Raw genomic sequence first — 19,823 nt, 5'->3', positions numbered from 1 at the left:
CACACACACACACAGAGAGCCACACACACACACACACACACACAGAGAGCCACACACACACACACACACAGAGAGCACACACACACACACACAGAGAGAGCCACACACACACACAGAGAGCCACACACACACACACAGAGAGAGCCACACACACAGAGAGCCACACACACAGAGAGCCACACACACAGAGAGCCACACACACAGAGAGCCACACACACAGAGAGCCACACACACAGAGAGCCACACACACAGAGAGCCACACACACAGAGAGCCGCACACACAGAGAGCCGCACACACAGAGAGCCGCACACACAGAGAGCCACACACACAGAGAGCCACACACACAGAGAGCCACACACACAGAGAGCCACACACACAGAGAGCCACACACACAGAGAGCCACACACACACACACAGAGAGCCACACACACACACACACAGAGAGCCACACACACACACACAGAGCCACACACACACACACACAGAGAGCCACACACACACACACACACAGAGAGCCACACACACACACACACACAGAGAGCCACACACACACACACACACACACACACACACAGAGAGCCACACACACACACACACACACAGAGAGCCACACACACACACACACACACAGAGAGCCACACACACACACACACACACACACACACACAGAGAGCCACACACACACACACACACACACAGAGAGCCACACACACACACACACAGAGAGCCACACACACACAGAGAGCCACACACAGAGAGCCACACACACAGAGAGCCACACACACAGAGAGCCACACACACAGAGAGCCGCACACACAGAGAGCCGCACACACAGAGAGCCGCACACACAGAGAGCCGCACACACAGAGAGCCGCACACACAGAGAGCCACACACACAGAGAGCCACACACACAGAGAGCCACACACACAGAGAGCCACACACACAGAGAGCCACACACACAGAGAGCCACACACACAGAGAGCCACACACACACACAGAGAGAGCCACACACACAGAGAGAGCCACACACACACACAGAGAGAGAGCCACACACACACAGAGAGAGAGCCACACACACAGAGAGAGCCACACACACACAGAGAGCCACACACACAGAGAGAGCCACACACACAGAGAGAGCCACACACACAGAGAGCCACACACACAGAGAGAGCCACACACACACACACAGAGCCACACACACACACACACACAGAGCCACACACACACAGAGAGCCACACACACACACAGAGAGCCACACACACACACACACACAGAGAGCCACACACACACACAGAGAGCCACACACACACACAGAGAGCCACACACACACACAGAGAGCCACACACACACACACACACACAGAGAGCCACACACACACAGAGAGCCACACACACACACAGAGCCACACACACACAGAGAGCCACACACACACAGAGAGCCACACACACACAGAGAGCCACACACACACAGAGAGCCACACACACACAGAGAGCCACACACACACACACACAGAGAGCCACACACACACACACACACAGAGAGCCACACACACACACACACACACAGAGAGCCACACACACACACACACAGAGAGCCACACACAGAGAGCCACACACACACACAGAGAGCCACACACACACACAGAGAGCCACACACACACAGAGCCACACACACACAGAGCCACACACACAGAGCCACACACACAGAGCCACACACACACACACAGAGAGCCACACACACACAGAGAGCCACACACACACACAGAGAGCCACACACACACAGAGAGCCACACACACACAGAGAGCCACACACACAGAGAGCCACACACACAGAGAGCCACACACACAGAGAGCCACACACACAGAGAGCCACACACACAGAGAGCCACACACACACACACAGAGAGCCACACACACACAGAGAGCCACACACACACAGAGAGTCACACACACACAGAGAGCCACACACACACAGAGAGCCACACACACACAGAGAGCCACACACACACAGAGAGCCACACACACACAGAGAGCCACACACACACACAGAGAGACACACACACACACACAGAGAGCCACACACACACACAGAGAGCCACACACACACACAGAGAGCCACACACACACACACAGAGAGCCACACACACACAGAGAGCCACACACACACACACAGAGCCACACACACACAGAGAGCCACACACACACACACAGAGCCACACACACACACACACAGAGAGCCACACACACACAGAGAGCCACACACACACACACACACACACAGAGCCACACACACAGAGAGAGCCACACACACAGAGAGCCACACACACAGAGAGAGCCACACACACAGAGAGAGAGCCACACACACAGAGAGAGCCACACACACAGAGAGAGCCACACACACAGAGAGAGCCACACACACACAGAGAGAGAGCCACACACACAGAGAGAGCCACACACACAGAGAGAGCCACACACACACAGAGAGCCACACACACACACAGAGAGCCACACACAGAGAGAGCCACACACACAGAGAGCCACACACACAGAGAGAGCCACACACACACACACAGAGCCACACACACACACACAGAGCCACACACACACACACAGAGCCACACACACACACACAGAGCCACACACACACACAGAGAGCCACACACACACACACACACAGAGAGCCACACACACACACAGAGAGCCACACACACACACACACACACAGAGAGCCACACACACACACACACACACAGAGAGCCACACACACACAGAGAGCCACACACACACACAGAGCCACACACACACAGAGAGCCACACACACACACAGAGCCACACACACACAGAGAGCCACACACACACAGAGAGCCACACACACACAGAGAGCCACACACACACAGAGAGCCACACACACACACACACAGAGAGCCACACACACACACACACACAGAGAGCCACACACACACACAGAGAGCCACACACAGAGAGCCACACACACACACAGAGAGCCACACACACACACACAGAGAGCCACACACACACAGAGCCACACACACAGAGCCACACACACAGAGCCACACACACACACACAGAGAGCCACACACACACACACAGAGAGCCACACACACACAGAGAGCCACACACACACACAGAGAGCCACACACACACAGAGAGCCACACACACAGAGAGCCACACACACAGAGAGCCACACACACAGAGAGCCACACACACAGAGAGCCACACACACACACACACAGAGAGCCACACACACACAGAGAGCCACACACACACAGAGAGTCACACACACACAGAGAGCCACACACACACAGAGAGCCACACACACACAGAGAGCCACACACACACAGAGAGCCACACACACACACAGAGAGCCACACACACACACACAGAGAGCCACACACACACACAGAGAGCCACACACACACACACACAGAGAGCCACACACACACACAGAGAGCCACACACACACACACAGAGCCACACACACACACACAGAGAGCCACACACACACACAGAGAGCCACACACACACACACACAGAGAGCCACACACACACACACACAGAGAGCCACACACACACACACACACACACAGAGAGCCACACACACACACACACACACAGAGAGCCACACACACACACACACAGAGCCACACACACAGAGAGAGAGCCACACACACAGAGAGAGCCACACACACAGAGAGAGAGCCACACACACAGAGAGAGAGCCACACACACAGAGAGAGCCACACACACAGAGAGAGCCACACACACAGAGAGAGAGCCACACACACAGAGAGAGAGCCACACACACAGAGAGAGAGCCACACACACAGAGAGAGAGCCACACACACAGAGAGAGCCACACACACAGAGAGAGCCACACACACAGAGAGAGCCACACACACACAGAGAGCCACACACACAGAGAGAGCCACACACACACACACACACAGAGAGCCACACACACACACACAGAGAGCCACACACACACACACAGAGAGCCACACACACACACACAGAGAGCCACACACACACACACACAGAGAGCCACACACACACACACAGAGCCACACACACACACACAGAGCCACACACACACACACACAGAGAGCCACACACACACACACACAGAGAGCCACACACACACACACACAGAGCCACACACACACACACACACACAGAGAGCCACACACACACACACACAGAGAGCCACACACACACACACAGAGAGCCACACACACACACACACACACAGAGAGCCACACACACACACACACACACAGAGAGCCACACACACACACACAGAGCCACACACACACACACAGAGAGACACACACACACACACACACACACAGAGAGCCACACACACACACAGAGAGCCACACACACACAGAGAGCCACACACACACAGAGAGCCACACACACACAGAGAGCCACACACACAGAGAGCCACACACACAGAGAGCCACACACACAGAGAGCCACACACACAGAGAGCCACACACACACACAGAGAGCCACACACACAGAGAGCCACACACACACAGAGAGCCACACACACACACACAGAGAGCCACACACACACACACAGAGAGCCACACACACACACAGAGAGCCACACACACACACAGAGAGCCACACACACACACAGAGAGCCACACACACAGAGAGCCACACACACAGAGAGCCACACACACAGAGAGCCACACACACAGAGAGCCACACACACAGAGAGCCACACACACAGAGAGCCACACACACAGAGAGCCACACACACACACAGATCTAGACACACACACACAGATCTAGACACATACACATTGATCTTGGTAGCCAAAGCAGAAGTGGCACCCACTTCACCTCCTGTTTAAATGTTAACTGGTCTCTTTGTTGCTTATGGCTGTACTTGCGTGTGAAACTGGTACCAATGGTGTAAAAACCTTTGTCCATGCAGTTTTCATATGTAAAAATGACAAACTAATTAAGCAATACCATCACTAAATGCACCGCATTATGATGCATAATGTGCCTTGTATTGCCCCATAATTTAGTCAATCCTGCAACATAATTGGCTCCTTTCCTGTTGCATAATTCAAATGGCTTTGCAGGTACCATATTGCACCAACATCACTACGAGATTAATGGGGAGCCTTAACCGTCCCGAATGTAATATTGGAATCTTTTTCAAGCAGATTACATAAAAAATAGCATGTACGCTCTCGGCAGTGCCACTAAACTCACTACGCTATCCCTGCACCATAAACTTCACAGAAGTTCTAAAGTGCACTTTTTTTGCATCCGATTCCTGTCTTGTTAGTTTCAGTACTGTCTCTTCATCTATTTGCTGATGTAAAGAAATACAAATAAAAGCATGTTTTCTAAGATTTCTTACAGCACTCCAGAAAAGAAAGACATTAATTCTGAAACTGACAAGAGGTAGTAACATCCTGTATTTCAAGGCAGGGAAACATCACAACTTAGTATCAGCCTTGGCAACACAAAACAAAGTCCCCATTTGTGAGTGTAAATGAGGAAGGAGCTCTGACAACGCAGAGTAACGTACTGCCCCTTCTGCAAAGTGCTGCAGCGCCTCGCCAAGCGAAGGAAGCGCTATACACATTTTCATAGCATATAATCAAAGCTTATCCCTTACTTCAATGTTTGTCTGAGGCTGCACACGTACTTGTCTGACAATATTGAGTTTACTGGGTGAATGTAGCTGATTTCGGGATGTGTGGCTACAAAGGCTAGTGCATCTTCCGTTCCTCCTGAGCTTGAATAGGTGAATACCAATTAGTTGGCATACCTACTCCTAGAAGCCGCCAACAGACCTGTTCAATTCACATCCCTCTGAATCAGTCCGTGCTGATAACGTTAGTCTGAGAAATTAGCACTTTGCGAACCCACTGTATTGCGAGACGCACTTAATCTTTCAAAGCACAATGTGTTGCATCAAATTCCCCATGAACATTAAGCCTGCATTTTAAAGGTGACGTTTTAATTAATGCACGAAGTTGCGTCGAAGCAGAAATAACCCAGGTAGAATGAAACTTCGCGCTTCAGCCAGAGTAGGAAGAATCTTCCTAAATGGAAAACTAATTCAGTCTGATTAAACTGAAAACATAAAATAATAATACTTAAAAATAAAAATACACACATCGTCAATGGATGACTGCAAGAGCGTTCCCCTTTGTGCAACTCAACTGAGAAACATATACACTGACTTGCACATTGTTGTAGAACAGTGAACAATGAACTATTTCTTGGCACTTAGCTGGTACAGCATACATAACTTTAAATTCCACACTATATTAATAAAATTGAAGGTGTAGCGCTAGGGTGCGATTGGAAAGCGTGCGATTGGAAAGCGCGACGGGCGCTATATATATATATTAACATCAACAGAAGTAAATGGTAATAAAAAATGCTACACCATGTACTCACATTGACCTTCATGTTGCTGCCTTGGTGCTTATTCCATAGTCCGGGGGACGCAATGGCTGCAGAAGACCCCATATAACACCCAAATTCACCTTCAAGTTTCTGCGAGCCCTCCTCTGAGCTGACAGGCAGCCTGGAGGTGACCGGAGGGGACGGGACACTCCCTTTCCCTCCCCTATTGAGCTCCGGAGCGCGCACTGTAGGGGTTTGTTTGTGAATGAAAGGGCCTAATGGCACTATAAATCCTTTCCGGTTTCCTCATTGGTTGTCGCTATCTAAATACAAATGAAGGGCGGGGCTTACCACATGGCTCTTAGAAGCTCCCTGATGGGAAGCCTGTAGTGGTGAGGTGAGGGGGGGGGGGGGTCATCTTCCCCTCTGTTGTCATCACAAGCTGAGTGTATTTGGGGGCAGGAGCAGCCGCGCTTATTTCACCGGATGTCGTCGCCAAATGTGTCACACTCAGTGCTCTGTCTTGTTCCACGGTCGCCTCCTTTTAGTGCCCTGCTTAGCCCTTGCCAGGTCAATGGGGTGGGGGGTCAGTTTCTCCTTTATTTGTACCCGTAATTTCTCCTGTTTAAAAGTTTCATATTGGCAATTTTATATAGAGGGATCTTGGCCCGCCTCCACATCTCATTAGCACTGCGGTGGGTGGCTCCACACTGCCCTTTGGCCCCGTCTGCACCCAATTCCCTGCCTCCTGCCCCAGTCTTCACTCCCACCCACCAGCCTGCCCTCGCTGACCCCTCCAGGCCGCCGTTCCGGGGTTCCGTTCCCACCCCCGCTCGACCTGCAGTGGTTACCCGAGTTTGTTACCGGCAGGTCATTGAAGGGCAGCGCTCAGACTCACACCGGTGTGTTTCGGCTGATTAGCGCCTTCTTCCCGATTCGGTGCCTCTTCCCGCCATTTCTATCAGAGTAGCGCCAGCAGCACCCACGGGAGCTGCTCCCGCCTGGCCTCCATGTCGGCGCTAGCTCATTAGCATACAGCGCCTCCAGCGCCTCAGCACGGCCGGCTCATTAAATGACAGGGGGGGGGTCGTTCTAGAGGGCAGGATGCATGCTGCAACGCGCCATGTGTGAAGCACCACATAAAACATTACATGAACAGACGTTAACAAGCAGCTTACCTTTTCATAGTGCCAAACTTTCCGCTCAAGGCGCTGCTTCCGAAGCAGACAGACGCCCTCATTTGCAAGTAGCAGCACTAACCATGACCCTTTATATACAACACGCCACCAAATTAATAATCTGCAATAGGTGCATTTTCCACCGGTGCTTAATTTGCACAGGAATGCGAATAGTGCCCAAAGGTTTTCACAGAAGTGCAGCAGCGCCGTTGTGGAATGATGCGGGTGCCGTATCTCAAGGGTGTCTAATAAGCCATCACCCCCCCCCCTGAAAAAATGTCGGTGGGCCCCAAATCTAACCACCGGCTCAAATTAAACCCTCCTCACCCAGCTCATGGTTGGTACGTTTTCATACATGCCAACCCTCCCGATTCAGGCGGGAGACTACCGATTTCAAGGCTAGTCTCCCGCCTCCCGATTCCTGCAAGCAAAAACCCGATTCTTCGGAGTTTAAATGACAGGGCTTGGTATTGTGTGACGTGCTAATTCTTCCAGCAATAGTCAGAATGGCGATGCAGGGGCTCTAGAAGGGGTGAAAAGACAACAAAGCCCCATTAACAAGCGAATGGTCTTTTAAACACCTGTGAAGTACTGGGGGGGGGGGGGGGGGGGGGGGGGGGGGGTTCGGGAGGCGGCTGTGTGTGTGCCCGGAAGCTTTTCAGCCCGGGCTGACGGGGGAGGGGGGGGGGGGGTATATGCACTGACCGCAACCTGCCAGGCCAGTGCACAACTCTTACATCCCCCTCTTTCTCTGCCTGCCATTGCGCTCCATGCTTCTGAAAAGCGATTAAAAAAACACACGTGAATTTGCTTTCCAATGTCCGATCCTGCAGCAGCACACTTCCAAAGTCCATACATGACAGAAAGCCGATTGAAGGCCTCATTCCCCGATTTTTTTTTATTTAGTTTTTTAAATCTCCCACTTTGCTCTTCTGAAATGTTGGCATGTATGCGTTTTAGGAGTTTTTTCTCGTCCTAAACTGGCACCAGATGACATAGGGATTGTGACCCAAATAGATGTTTGCCAAACATTATACAGACGAAAACATTTAAGTCAAGGGCACGGCAAATAACGTTAAAATGTATTTCATTTAATGCTTGTATATACAAAAGGGGGCCTTGGGAATGTTTTTATCCGAAGCACTTCTTTCCTGTTACCTTTGTGCCTAGAGAGAGTGCACCCTCGGGTTTCTTTTTGCACATTCACTCCTGCGTGTATCACATGGCTCACCATGGCTCGCTGTCAGGTTTGGCGGGCTCGGTCCACTGAGCTACGATAACCAACGCCAAATGTGGCTCAAGGTGAAGCCCCCCTCCTTATCAATGCCGTGCCAGAGCGGACATGGGGACACTGCGCTCGGGCAGCTTACACGCTGCGGCCTGGGGCCAGTGGGGGGGGGGGGGGGTTAGGGATCGCTCCTAAGAGAAGCAATCCACGGAGCCCCTGGCCTTGGCACAGCTATAGACTGGAGTCGAACTGCTTCTGAAGGAGAGCGGAGAGGGAAACGGACCGCCTGGCACTGCTCGAGCACTGCAGGCAAACCTCTGTAATGGCGGCGGAGTGCGGCGTCTGCGCTTCTTCGAGGTTGCTGGTTCCGTATCCCGTATTTGAGTGCTATATGCCTAATCAGCGGACTCTTGGAACAAGAGACGAGAGTAGGGGGGCGAAGGACAGAAAGGCAGGGAGATAAGCGAGCATCTATGGAAAGAAAACACACCGCCGCCTTTCTCCGAGGCAAAGCAGAAATGCCTCGGAGAAACGCAGTGGCGTTTTCGGATTCGGGGCGTGTTTCTTTTTCTCTCCTCTTGCCATTGTCTGGAGGAGAGAAAAACATGTCTAAAAAAGGGCGTGGCTAAAAAGTGGAAAGAAGAGCACGGAACACGCCCCCGAATCTGAAAAAGACGGAGCCTATTTGGAGGGACGGCTCTCTCCTCCAATGGCTGGCCTTAGTTTAGGAAGCCAGCCAATGGAGGAGAGGCAAAAAGAGAGGCGGGCTAAATAGCCACTCTAAGAATCATAAGATCTCCGGACTTCCGGTTCTGCCTTCGGCAGACCGGACTGTCCCTCGACCTAAAAAGAGCATGGGAGCCGCAGGGGCAGGTACATTATCCTACAGAGCATGCCCCTAATCACCAGCTCTTTACCCACACCCCATCCTTCACTACCTACCCCAATGGGTAGAAACTGAGAAGTGTGCAAGCCATTTAAGTTTTGCAAGGAAGTGCCCACAAGCTAATAATTAAAAAAAAAAAAAAAAAAAAATACAGCGGACATGTTTTTGCATGCTACGATTCTTGCTTTTTTTTTGCTTTGTGGAGGATTAGATGAAACGCCTCAATAAATGGCCAGAGTAGCAACAAAATAACGCTGTAAATTTACTTTATATACTGCACCATTTAAACGTACCAGGTTTTCCCATTTTTGTCTTGTGGTTGTTCATGCAGGTCGTCGAACAATAAGGCTCCATATGCCCATTGGCTCCAATGCACTGAGTCATATCAAAAAATTTGCACTGCGCCCTGCATCCAGTACAACCTGTCAGTTTGCCATGTTTCTGAAACACAAATGAAACAATTGTGTCTTAAATAAAATCATGTCTAGAACATCAGCCAAGACCAAACCAGAAATAGGTGGTTGGATGAGTTGCATGTGACTACAGAAGATATGGGTACTGGTAATTAATTTTCCTTTCTTTTCAAACAAGAGATCTACATTTATAATGACACTTGGCTAAAAGCTGAATCGCATTTTATATAAATGTTACTTGACAACACAATGTAACACATTGAATGAGATAGCTGTGTATGGAACCGACTAACTCTCAAAAAGGTGTATCAGAGGGTACAAACTTCTGACTGAAACTATACAACCAGTAGTCATTTTCTCAATATTGAAGATATTTATTGTTTTATTTATTCTGTTAATCAACATCAAAAACAGTTGAAAGACAAAGCATGTAGACTCTTTTTAAATACCTTCTAAGCAAAACAAAAACTGTTTTAATATGATCAAAGTTACATCTTCTTGAAATCCTGGTTGATCTAGTTTGTAGTCTTGGCTTATAAAAACACTCCTAACCAAAGTGGGCATGAATAGCTTAGAATAGAAAAAGACGTTGAGGATCTTCAGTAACCATGATACAGACTGCATTTCACTCTAGATTTTGGAATTGACACATCCTGTGCAACGAGGCTGGGAAGCCTCGTCTGTGTGATTGTTATTTCAGGTAGGTATAGAACTAACCAAAGATCATTCTCAATTATTTCCACTATGTAGCCTATCTTCTAAATATAAAGGGTGAGAAGGAAACGGTTATCCATTTGCACTCAGTCACAGAATCCGTGTGCCATACCTTAAATTGGCTGTCTGCTCGTTACACGGCCTATTAATCACTAAGATCCCTTGAGTGATTTTCTTTTACTCATTATTTCAAGTCCGAAATTGATTTAAATGTGTTTCCTTCTTTTAAGTCTTTTAAGTCTTTGTGTCTGTGTACCTTTTACAACTTTTGTTTCTTGTTGCTTTTTGCTTGCCACTAAAACTATTTACTATTCATTTTGGCACAAACCATACAGCATCACTGCACACCCCAAGGGTATAAATCAGTCCATGCATTTCTTTAGCAATTTTCTTTCACTACTCTCCTTCCACTGGCATATGACGTTTCTCTTCTGAACCAGCTTTTGCTCTGCTACTATTGAAGAAATAAAAAAACTTGAACCTTTTGAACTACTAACGTCCATCCTATCTCACGCCTTCGAAAATCAAATGTTGTGGACTTTATTGTACACTGCCAGTTTTTACCATGTCTCCATTACTATGATTTTACTTTTCCTCTTGTGAGAAAGTAGGGTCTGAATCATAAAAACCTTCAATATTTTTGTTCTGCTTTTCGACCCCTGTTATGTGCTAGTCTACCTAATGGAGTCTCACTTGAAAATGGACTTGAGCTAAAACGGCCAGTCACCTATTTTTAAAATGTGGTCAGCTGCTGTGCCCTGGTAGGAAAAGGGGCTCCAAGCAGGCTGCGCACAGCACCGGTTTACACACGTTTGAGGGCTAAGAGATTGTCCAGCTAAGTCGACATGGTATCTGTGCACAGGAAGCATTGCTGCAGATAAGACTCAGATTTAAATGATAATAGTGTGCTACAGTTTTATAATTCAATTGCAGGTGACATTTCACTCCTAGAATTAAATTTCAAATCTGCAAACTTTAAAAATGTTGACACTTGGGGAAAAATATCCCTAAAGAAAAACATTACTTAAAGCCAACTATCTGAAGCTTGCAGCGATGTGGATTTACATACTTCGCACACACCTGCCATCTCGTGTTGTGCGAGGGCTTTGCAAAATGTGTTTCTTCAGAGTATACGTTTAGGTTTTAAGATGACTTCCTTCATGTCATACGTCAGCAGATAGGATGCCTCAAACTTCACAGCTATCACTATGCGAACACACAAATGGGTAGAAGTGTAAAGATTTTACAGCCTGGTATATTGATGCTCCACAGACTCGGTCTTGCTCCAACCCTGGGGTCTGGAGGCCAGGAAGGGAGACCGGGATAAAGTCTACCCATGGAGCATTTTATTGTTGTGGCTTTGCTGTTCTATTCATTTGCCACTTTTTAATTAACAGACCATGGCACTACATTGTGCGCACTGTGAAACATTCCATTTCAATGTATTTTTGAGGTGGGCAGTAAATTACATTTTGATGCCTCGATTTTGCTGAAGATTTCACAAGTGCCTACCTGAAACCAATGGGCGGATTCTCAGTCCCCCCTCCACCACTGTTTGGAGCTATATGTATTGGCCCTGGGATGAGGTATACAGACTTTTCCAGAGCATATCATCTGGAGCCTCCAAACACATTACTGTCTATCATCAGGCTAGGTCAAGGTCATCGAAATGCATCTCACCGGGACACCATTGGAAAGGATGCAGACTCGGGCTATTACCAGTCTGACCCTAAAGAACCACATTTCCATGCCTTTTTACTTTCAACTGGACCCAATTTACATCTTTAAAAGTATGCTTTGCTTCTCTTGGTCTATATAGGCAATATACCTTCTTTCATCCTGCCAACGCTTTGCTTTCCTCAGTCAGCAGTCAGTCCTGTTCTGGACCTTTTTTACTCGAACAGTAATTGGAGTTATGATTCTCATGGTCACCTTGAATATATAGGTTCTCTGCGCAATAAATCTTCCACTTTGAGCCTATCCTTTGGCTCAGTCCTAGGCTTTTTAGCTACGTGCTACTTCCCAGTTTTTCCTCATCAGTCTCAGCCTTTTCCCAGTTAATACCAGCCTTTGGTAATCTCCTATCGTTCTATGAGAACTAGTTCCTTTGTTTTCTTAATTCTGTTTCCCCATCGCTTTATAAGTCTATCTACTTTAAGGCTAAACTCATTTCATTGTATTTCTCAATTTCAGATAGCCGATGAAGACTAAAAAAAAACATACAGCAATGACAACCAGGATGTTACATTACCCAGAGAAGGCCTCAATTTCAGGTAAACAAAGCAAAGCTCCCAGATCTTTAAACTATGAGCAAGCTAACAGGTAGCTCCATGTTTCCTGCTACACGACCAGACCTCTTATATCCTCATCAAATAAATCTAAATCATTGGTCACATTACAACCACAAAATTCTGTAATGAAACATACAGGACTATCGTAACTGCTCAGGTCAGAAATTGCCATGATGCCACATAAGATGCAGTTTCATCCTAGACAAGTAGAATATAACAGATTCTGATTTTCATCAGTCCTTATTAATCCTCTGGTGGAGCAGGTAAAGCAAAAATATTGAATACCTTCTCTATTTTGCATGATAAAATACTAATTACGTAACTATTCTAAATATTAACCTGTATTAACTGTTTTGAGTGTTACTAGTAATCAACCTTGCACCTTAACACAAATTACACGCTGGACTAAACGCTGATTGCATGGCAAATAATTCTAATGACTAACTGTGGTGCGCATATTAACTGTAGAATGTGTTGTGATAGAAATTGCATGGTTTATGTTGCTTTTGTAATGGTTTGCGTTCCTGGTATTGCGGAATGGTGAGTAATATTGCTTTAAATGTTGTTACAAGCTAGGAAAATACTAATATATATTGGGATTAGTGTGGGTTTAAACATTAGAATCTTCATTTCCGTATACATTACTTTTTAATGTTTGTTTTGCTTAAGTTGGCATTCGGGCCTACTAGGCCGCAATATTCAAAATGGATTTCGTAAGTAGCCACCGTCGTGTGAGTGCGAGGTCTACTGCGCAGACTCGGATGGCTCTGAAGATCTCCAGGCGTCCTTCAATTCGGCATGGTGTTCCTCGTCAAGGATAGGAACGTGGAGGATTGCCAAGACTCAACTAGTGTGAATGACAGAAAAGACAATGGCAACCTGTCTTCAGAAGTCTGCATGTTGTTACTTCTGACCTTTTCGCATGAGAACTGTACAAACTAAAGGATGACATATTTGTGAGAAAGTGGCTCTGTATATACTGTTCCCAAATAGGTAAGGGGTGTACAGAGTCCACAGAGGTTTGGCAGAGGCTAAAGTTAGATATAACCTTACTCTCCAAAGTGGTAGCTTGGTCGAGCAGTAAGGTGTTACAATTAAAGAAAGCTAGGTAGTCCAGAGATGTGGTCCAAGATCTTAGCTTTATTCTTTGGTTAGGATCCACAATAAGTTCATGCTAGGCCTTAATCAGTGTCCAGCAATGCCCCACCAGGAGCAGCCTCCCTGCTGCTCAGCCCATCCACACCAACTGCTCTTTGCTTCCACTCAAACACACTCAACATTCCGATGACATCACACAGACTGAGCAGCAAGGCAAAGACAGCAACAGAGAAGATGCATCATAACTTCCCAGATCATAACACATCCCCCCCCCCCTCATCAAATTTGTGAAAATAGGAACAAGCAATGTACCTTTATGCAATTTGTGAGGCTAGGAAAATGCAATAACAATGTACTTCCATGCAAAATGTGAAGATAGTAAAATGCAAGAACAATGTACATTTAAGCAACAAGGCTAAATAAATAAATTGTGCGATGATAGAAAAACACACAAACTCAAAAACCAATGAGCTTCAAGTATAACACTAAGCTTCAAAATATAACCTTAAAAAGGGTAATATTGCACCCCCAGACAGGAAAATCAGGATGATAAAAAATAATAGGTTTCTACACGTGCATTCCTGTGACGCACAGACCAACCATTCTCACCAGGTAACTTATTAAATGGTATAACCAGACATAAGTCTGAGAAGGCTCACAATCAGGAGTCTTCTAACGTGCATACTGATAACACGCAGACCAACACCTCACACGAGGTAACAACCAACCCAAAGGTAAAACCAGACAGATAAGTCTGAGAAGCCTTAACAAAAGTCTTCTTACGTGCGCACCCATAACGCACAGACCGACACCCCACACAAGGTAACCACCAAATCATGGGAAAAACCAGACAGGTAAGTCTTAGAAGTCTCAAAGTAAAAAGTCTTCTACCGTGCGCACTCATACACACAGACCAACATCTCACACAAGGCAAAGTTAATAAAACATACACCAACAAAAACAGAGACACTATACTCTTCTTCTCCCTTTTATTCCTACAAAAACAAAACAAAGACAACTCCCGTGAGAGAAACAGGGTGTAAGACCTAATAAACCCACAACAAAGAACAGCGGCAGGACCAGGGATAAACTATACTCCCCCTACTGCATACACAAAAGACACAACAGAACTCTCCCTCTTCTATATACCTGCACACAAGGTATGGAAATAGGATTTTATGAACCAGGACCAAATACATAAATTAAAATAAAAATATATAAATCCATTCCCACATGTTAGCAAAAACAGAAACAAACCAAAACTCCACACAACAGTCACCCTGTAAATCCACAACTGAGCGACCGCCCCACGAACAGTGACCACCCCACCAGCAATATCTAGTAATATCAAGGAAGTCCCTTGCGCCGGTGAGCGATCACTCACCCGAATTCACTGTCCCAAAAATACTTCGGCGATGTCAGTTCCTCACATCCAACTCTGCACCGGAATGCAACCAAAGCGATCGACTTCACACCAGCAACCAGGAGGATCCTCGATAATTCAACCGTTACTCCAGACACTTCAAAGGAATCAAGGTTGGCAAAAACGTGTTGACACCAATGCACTGACGAAAGACCTGACGTGGTTGGCAACGCAGGAGACAAACACGATCACCCGCCAATCCTGAAATGGCGGCACGTCGGTGACGGCGGGTCGGGTGGCTCACGGCTCGTCGTCGCATGCTGGCTAAGGAACAGACATCGACAGCACTCACGGAGGAGGATCCATGGCAACCGCTCACTGCGAACAGGTACTTCTGCGCACGCTACTCAGGGCGCGAGCGTCGTTTTCAAATCCCAACTTACAGCCACCAAAGGAATTAAAGCAACGCTCAAAATCAAAACACTGTAAAAATGCCTCCTCTGTTCAGTTACAGTCCAAGAGCAGTAGTAGATCCAACACTCCTCCGTTTTGACACTCGCCGGTTCGTTGTATACATACAACACTTCTGTATTCAGATGTGACCCAAACACCGGGGTTCTTACATGTATTACTCTCGGTATACAGCTGGAAACAGCTCATGTCATCAAGTCCAAAAAAACGAGTTGAGCTCTTTAAATGAAATGTACCACGATAGGAACAGCCAAAGACTTTAGGAGAATCAGTCTTTCACAGCAACATTAGAAAGAGTATGGTACATCACAGCAGACCAACTTAGAAGAGGGTAGACAGGCAAACAGAAACTGGCACCATCACGTCGTGGGCGACCGTTGACAAGGTCACTGGTGGGGCATTAGGTGTGCCAGGTTTCTTCAAATCCAGATGATTCACTAACAGAAATTGATTTCTTCACTTTTAAAAGTCCAATCAGCACGCAGGTTCTTCTAACTCGTCGCCAGTGTTACAATTAAAGAAAGTTAGGTAGTCCAGAGATGTGGTCCAAGATCTTAGCTTTATTCTTTGGTTAGGATCCACAATAAGATCATGCTAGGCCTTAATCAGTGTCCAGCAATGCCCCACCAGGAGCAGCCTCCCTGCTGCTCAGCCCATCCACACCAACTGATCTTAGCTTCCACTCAAACACACTCAACATTCCGATGACATCACACAGACTGAGCAGCAAGGCAAAGACAGCAACAGAGAAGATGCATCATAACTTCCCAGATCATAACATAAGGCAGTATCAGAGGACAGTGTAAAGCATTTGTTGCACACACTCAGCAAATGGTCTCACACACTCAATAACTGAACTCTAGGCCAATTGTTTATATATAAAAAATATATGCTTGTTTTATTTTAGAACCAACAATAGGTATTAAAATATACTTTCTCAGAATGAGATGCTTTATATAAATACTTTTGCAATATGCAATTGACTTTTGTAGAAAGGTACAAGTGGTTGCAATAGGCAACACAATTTTAAACACAAAAATGCATTGAGTTCAAAGGAAGTTTCAATTTCTTTGCAACAGATTACTTTTGGAATTCCAGGACTGGATCCTAGATTCAGTCCTGGGTAAGTACTTGGAATCAAGTGATAAAAGTCTACTTAGTTACTGTTATGATTTTTAGACAATATTTTGCTATTTTAAAAGTTGACACTTAAAAGATATTTCATAGAAAACAGTCAATGATTCCCTATGGCAGAAAATTCAAGTTGCAGGTATAGTATGTTCTCGTTCCTTTTGTAATCCAGTACTGGGTGCCTAGACTCAGTACTGAGACCTTTATCCAAAACAGGTAAGTAATTACGTTTTCACAATTTATACGATTTTTAAAGAATATTTAAAGTTTGCAGAAATCGACAGAAGAAATTTCACAGAAAAACAGTCAATGGTTTCCTATGGAAGAAAATTGGGTTACTGGTAAGTACGGTTGTGAATATCAGTGCTGGGAACCAAGATCCAAATATTGTAAAGTCAAGATGCCTGCAAGGGATTTAGTTGTGAACGTAGAATTTGTAAAGAGCTTTTATATTAAAATTACTTGGTAGTTCAGTCTGACCAGATCTTGAACCAAAGAGTCACAAATTAAATTATTCGCTCACTGTAGCAGAAAAAAACTGAGAAAAAACACGGGAATATCTTTGTCAATATGTAAATAATTATGTATAAAATTGAGAAGGGTACAATCAATCAAAAATCAATTGAGCAAATAATCATGAGAGCTTTTTACAATTTAAACTACTAATCATGAATAAAAACATCCATTCCAAAACAATCAATGTAAAAAAAGTGACATTTCTCCTGATACAAAAAGCAGTCCCTTTATATACAATGAATATTTGTGGAATTAGATGGTGATGTCGACGCATATAACACCAACCCTTTCTTGAAGGTCCACCTTTTGAACAGAACCTATTGCAAATTATTTTAATTTCAATGAGTCAGGGTTACTTCACCACTTGACTGTCGGAGTTTTATCACTGCAGAATTAAAATGTATAAACCTGATCAGGTTATTCAAAACCTTTACCAACAAGGGAGTGGCAGTTTTCCAAGCAAGATTTTTCACCTTAAATTTTCAATACTGTATTGGTCAAGCGGCTCTCGGTTGATTCGGAGCAGACTGCCAAATGGATATCAATCCTCGAGTTTACAAAAAAAAATGCCAAGATCCGGCACTGTGAGCTCACCTAATAGCAAGTGAGTATTTTCGTTTTCGTTACTCGGCTCATTTTTGGTGAATATTTGAGGTTTTGAAAAGTCCACACTTGGAAGAAATTTCAGGAAAAAACAGTCAATGTTGCCCTATGGAGAAAATTGAGTTATCAGCTTTAAGGTAAGTACTCGACTGGCAAAGTTAAGGTTCTGGACATAGACTCGGGGGGGGTCTCCCAGGGTCAGGTAGGTACAGTTGTTACACCCTCAGCGGCACAGGGGCAGCCGGGTGCAGAGAGAGTTAGGCCCAATGTTATCCTATGGGAGGCAAGTGGGCCTTGGTTGGTGGCTGCTGACTAGCAGGCCACGCGGCTGTGGGAGCTGGGCTCCTGGTCACTTGCTCAGGGCAAATGGGGAAGTAGATAGGTGTAGAGGTTACACTGCCAGGGCCACTCGGGCGGCTGGGTGCAGGGTGCTTTTGAGCCTTCGGGCGCTCAATTGATTTTAATGGGAAAGCTCCGGTTTAGAAAAAGACTGCAAGCTCGGGGACGAAGATTCTTCAGGTGCCACCACCACTTCGAGAGGTAAGTTGGGTGGTTGGAGGATAGGTAGGTATCCTGGAGTTGGGCACAGGGGGCCGTGGGGCACCTTTTTGTGTCGGGAAATCTTACCCTCTGTTGATCGCGGTGGGGGGGGGGGGGGGGGGGGGGGGGAGGAGAAATAGCACCTGGTTCTGAGGCTGCAGGCGTCTTCAGGAGCGTCGAGGGAAGTCCTTGGGTGCCAGACTCTGGGTCAGTCGCCGTGGGGTCGTCCTCGTGTTGTTTGTTCACTCCGGCACAGGCCAGGCTTGGCGGGTGCATAGTGTGAAGGGTTCGCGCTTCCGGGCTGATGCCAGGGATTAGAAGTAGATTTTGAGTAGAGCCTCTACTCATGGGAGTCCCAGCGGCTTAGAGCCAAAAGGTAGCCACGTCCTCCGGGGTTTCTGAGGTTGCTGGCCACAAGAGATGCCGGGTTGTAGCAGGAGCAGGTTCGGGGGTCGACAGGCTGGTAGGGCTGGGGCCAAAGCAGTTGGTGTCTTCCTCTTCTTAGTAGCTGCAGGGCAGGTCTTCTTTCTTCTTGCTCTTCTCTGTATTTCTGAATCTGGAGAGGGAAGGTTCAGGGTGCCCCTAAATACTAGATTTAGGGGTGTTACAGGTAGGTGAAGGGCAGGGACCAATGGGTCCCTGTCCTGGGGTGGGTACACCCCCTATCCTCAAGATGGTGAGAGCCCGGAGATGTGCTTCACCTCGCCTCCCTCACCTGAGGAGTGGGGTTGGCATCCCCTGTCCTTATTTGGGTATTCCGGCCAAGCTTCCCGCCAGAGTGGGGGGTTGCAGTGGCCTGGGGAAGCTCACAGAGGCGGCATGCCTTTGAAGCTTCCGCCTGCCCATCCTGGGGGAGGAGATTTAGCACCTCGCCCAGGATGTGCATTTTTGCTGGCCCAGGAGAGCAGGGGCTCTCCTACCCAGGGGTCCAGCAACAGGTCTGCTGTGTGGCAGCCTAGGCAACCTCAGAACAGACG

General features: G+C 47.0%; 1 protein-coding gene across 1 annotated transcript in view; it reads right to left on the bottom strand.

Moving 5' to 3' along the window:
• Positions 1–19,823, bottom strand: part of ZMYM2 (zinc finger MYM-type containing 2) — a 1,132,334-nt gene that overhangs the window by 803,112 nt on the left and 309,399 nt on the right. The window contains exon 6 of the mRNA XM_085621554.1: positions 10,000–10,147. Within this exon, the coding sequence (XP_085477680.1) occupies positions 10,000–10,147 (148 nt within the window). The remainder of the gene's footprint in view (positions 1–9,999; positions 10,148–19,823) is intronic.

The sequence above is a fragment of the Triturus cristatus genome, chromosome 8 (genome assembly GCF_964204655.1).
Source record: "Triturus cristatus chromosome 8, aTriCri1.1, whole genome shotgun sequence".
NCBI lineage: Eukaryota > Metazoa > Chordata > Amphibia > Caudata > Salamandridae > Triturus > Triturus cristatus.
The sequence above is the reverse complement of the archived record's forward strand: the minus strand, read 5'-3'. Positions and strand labels throughout refer to the sequence as shown.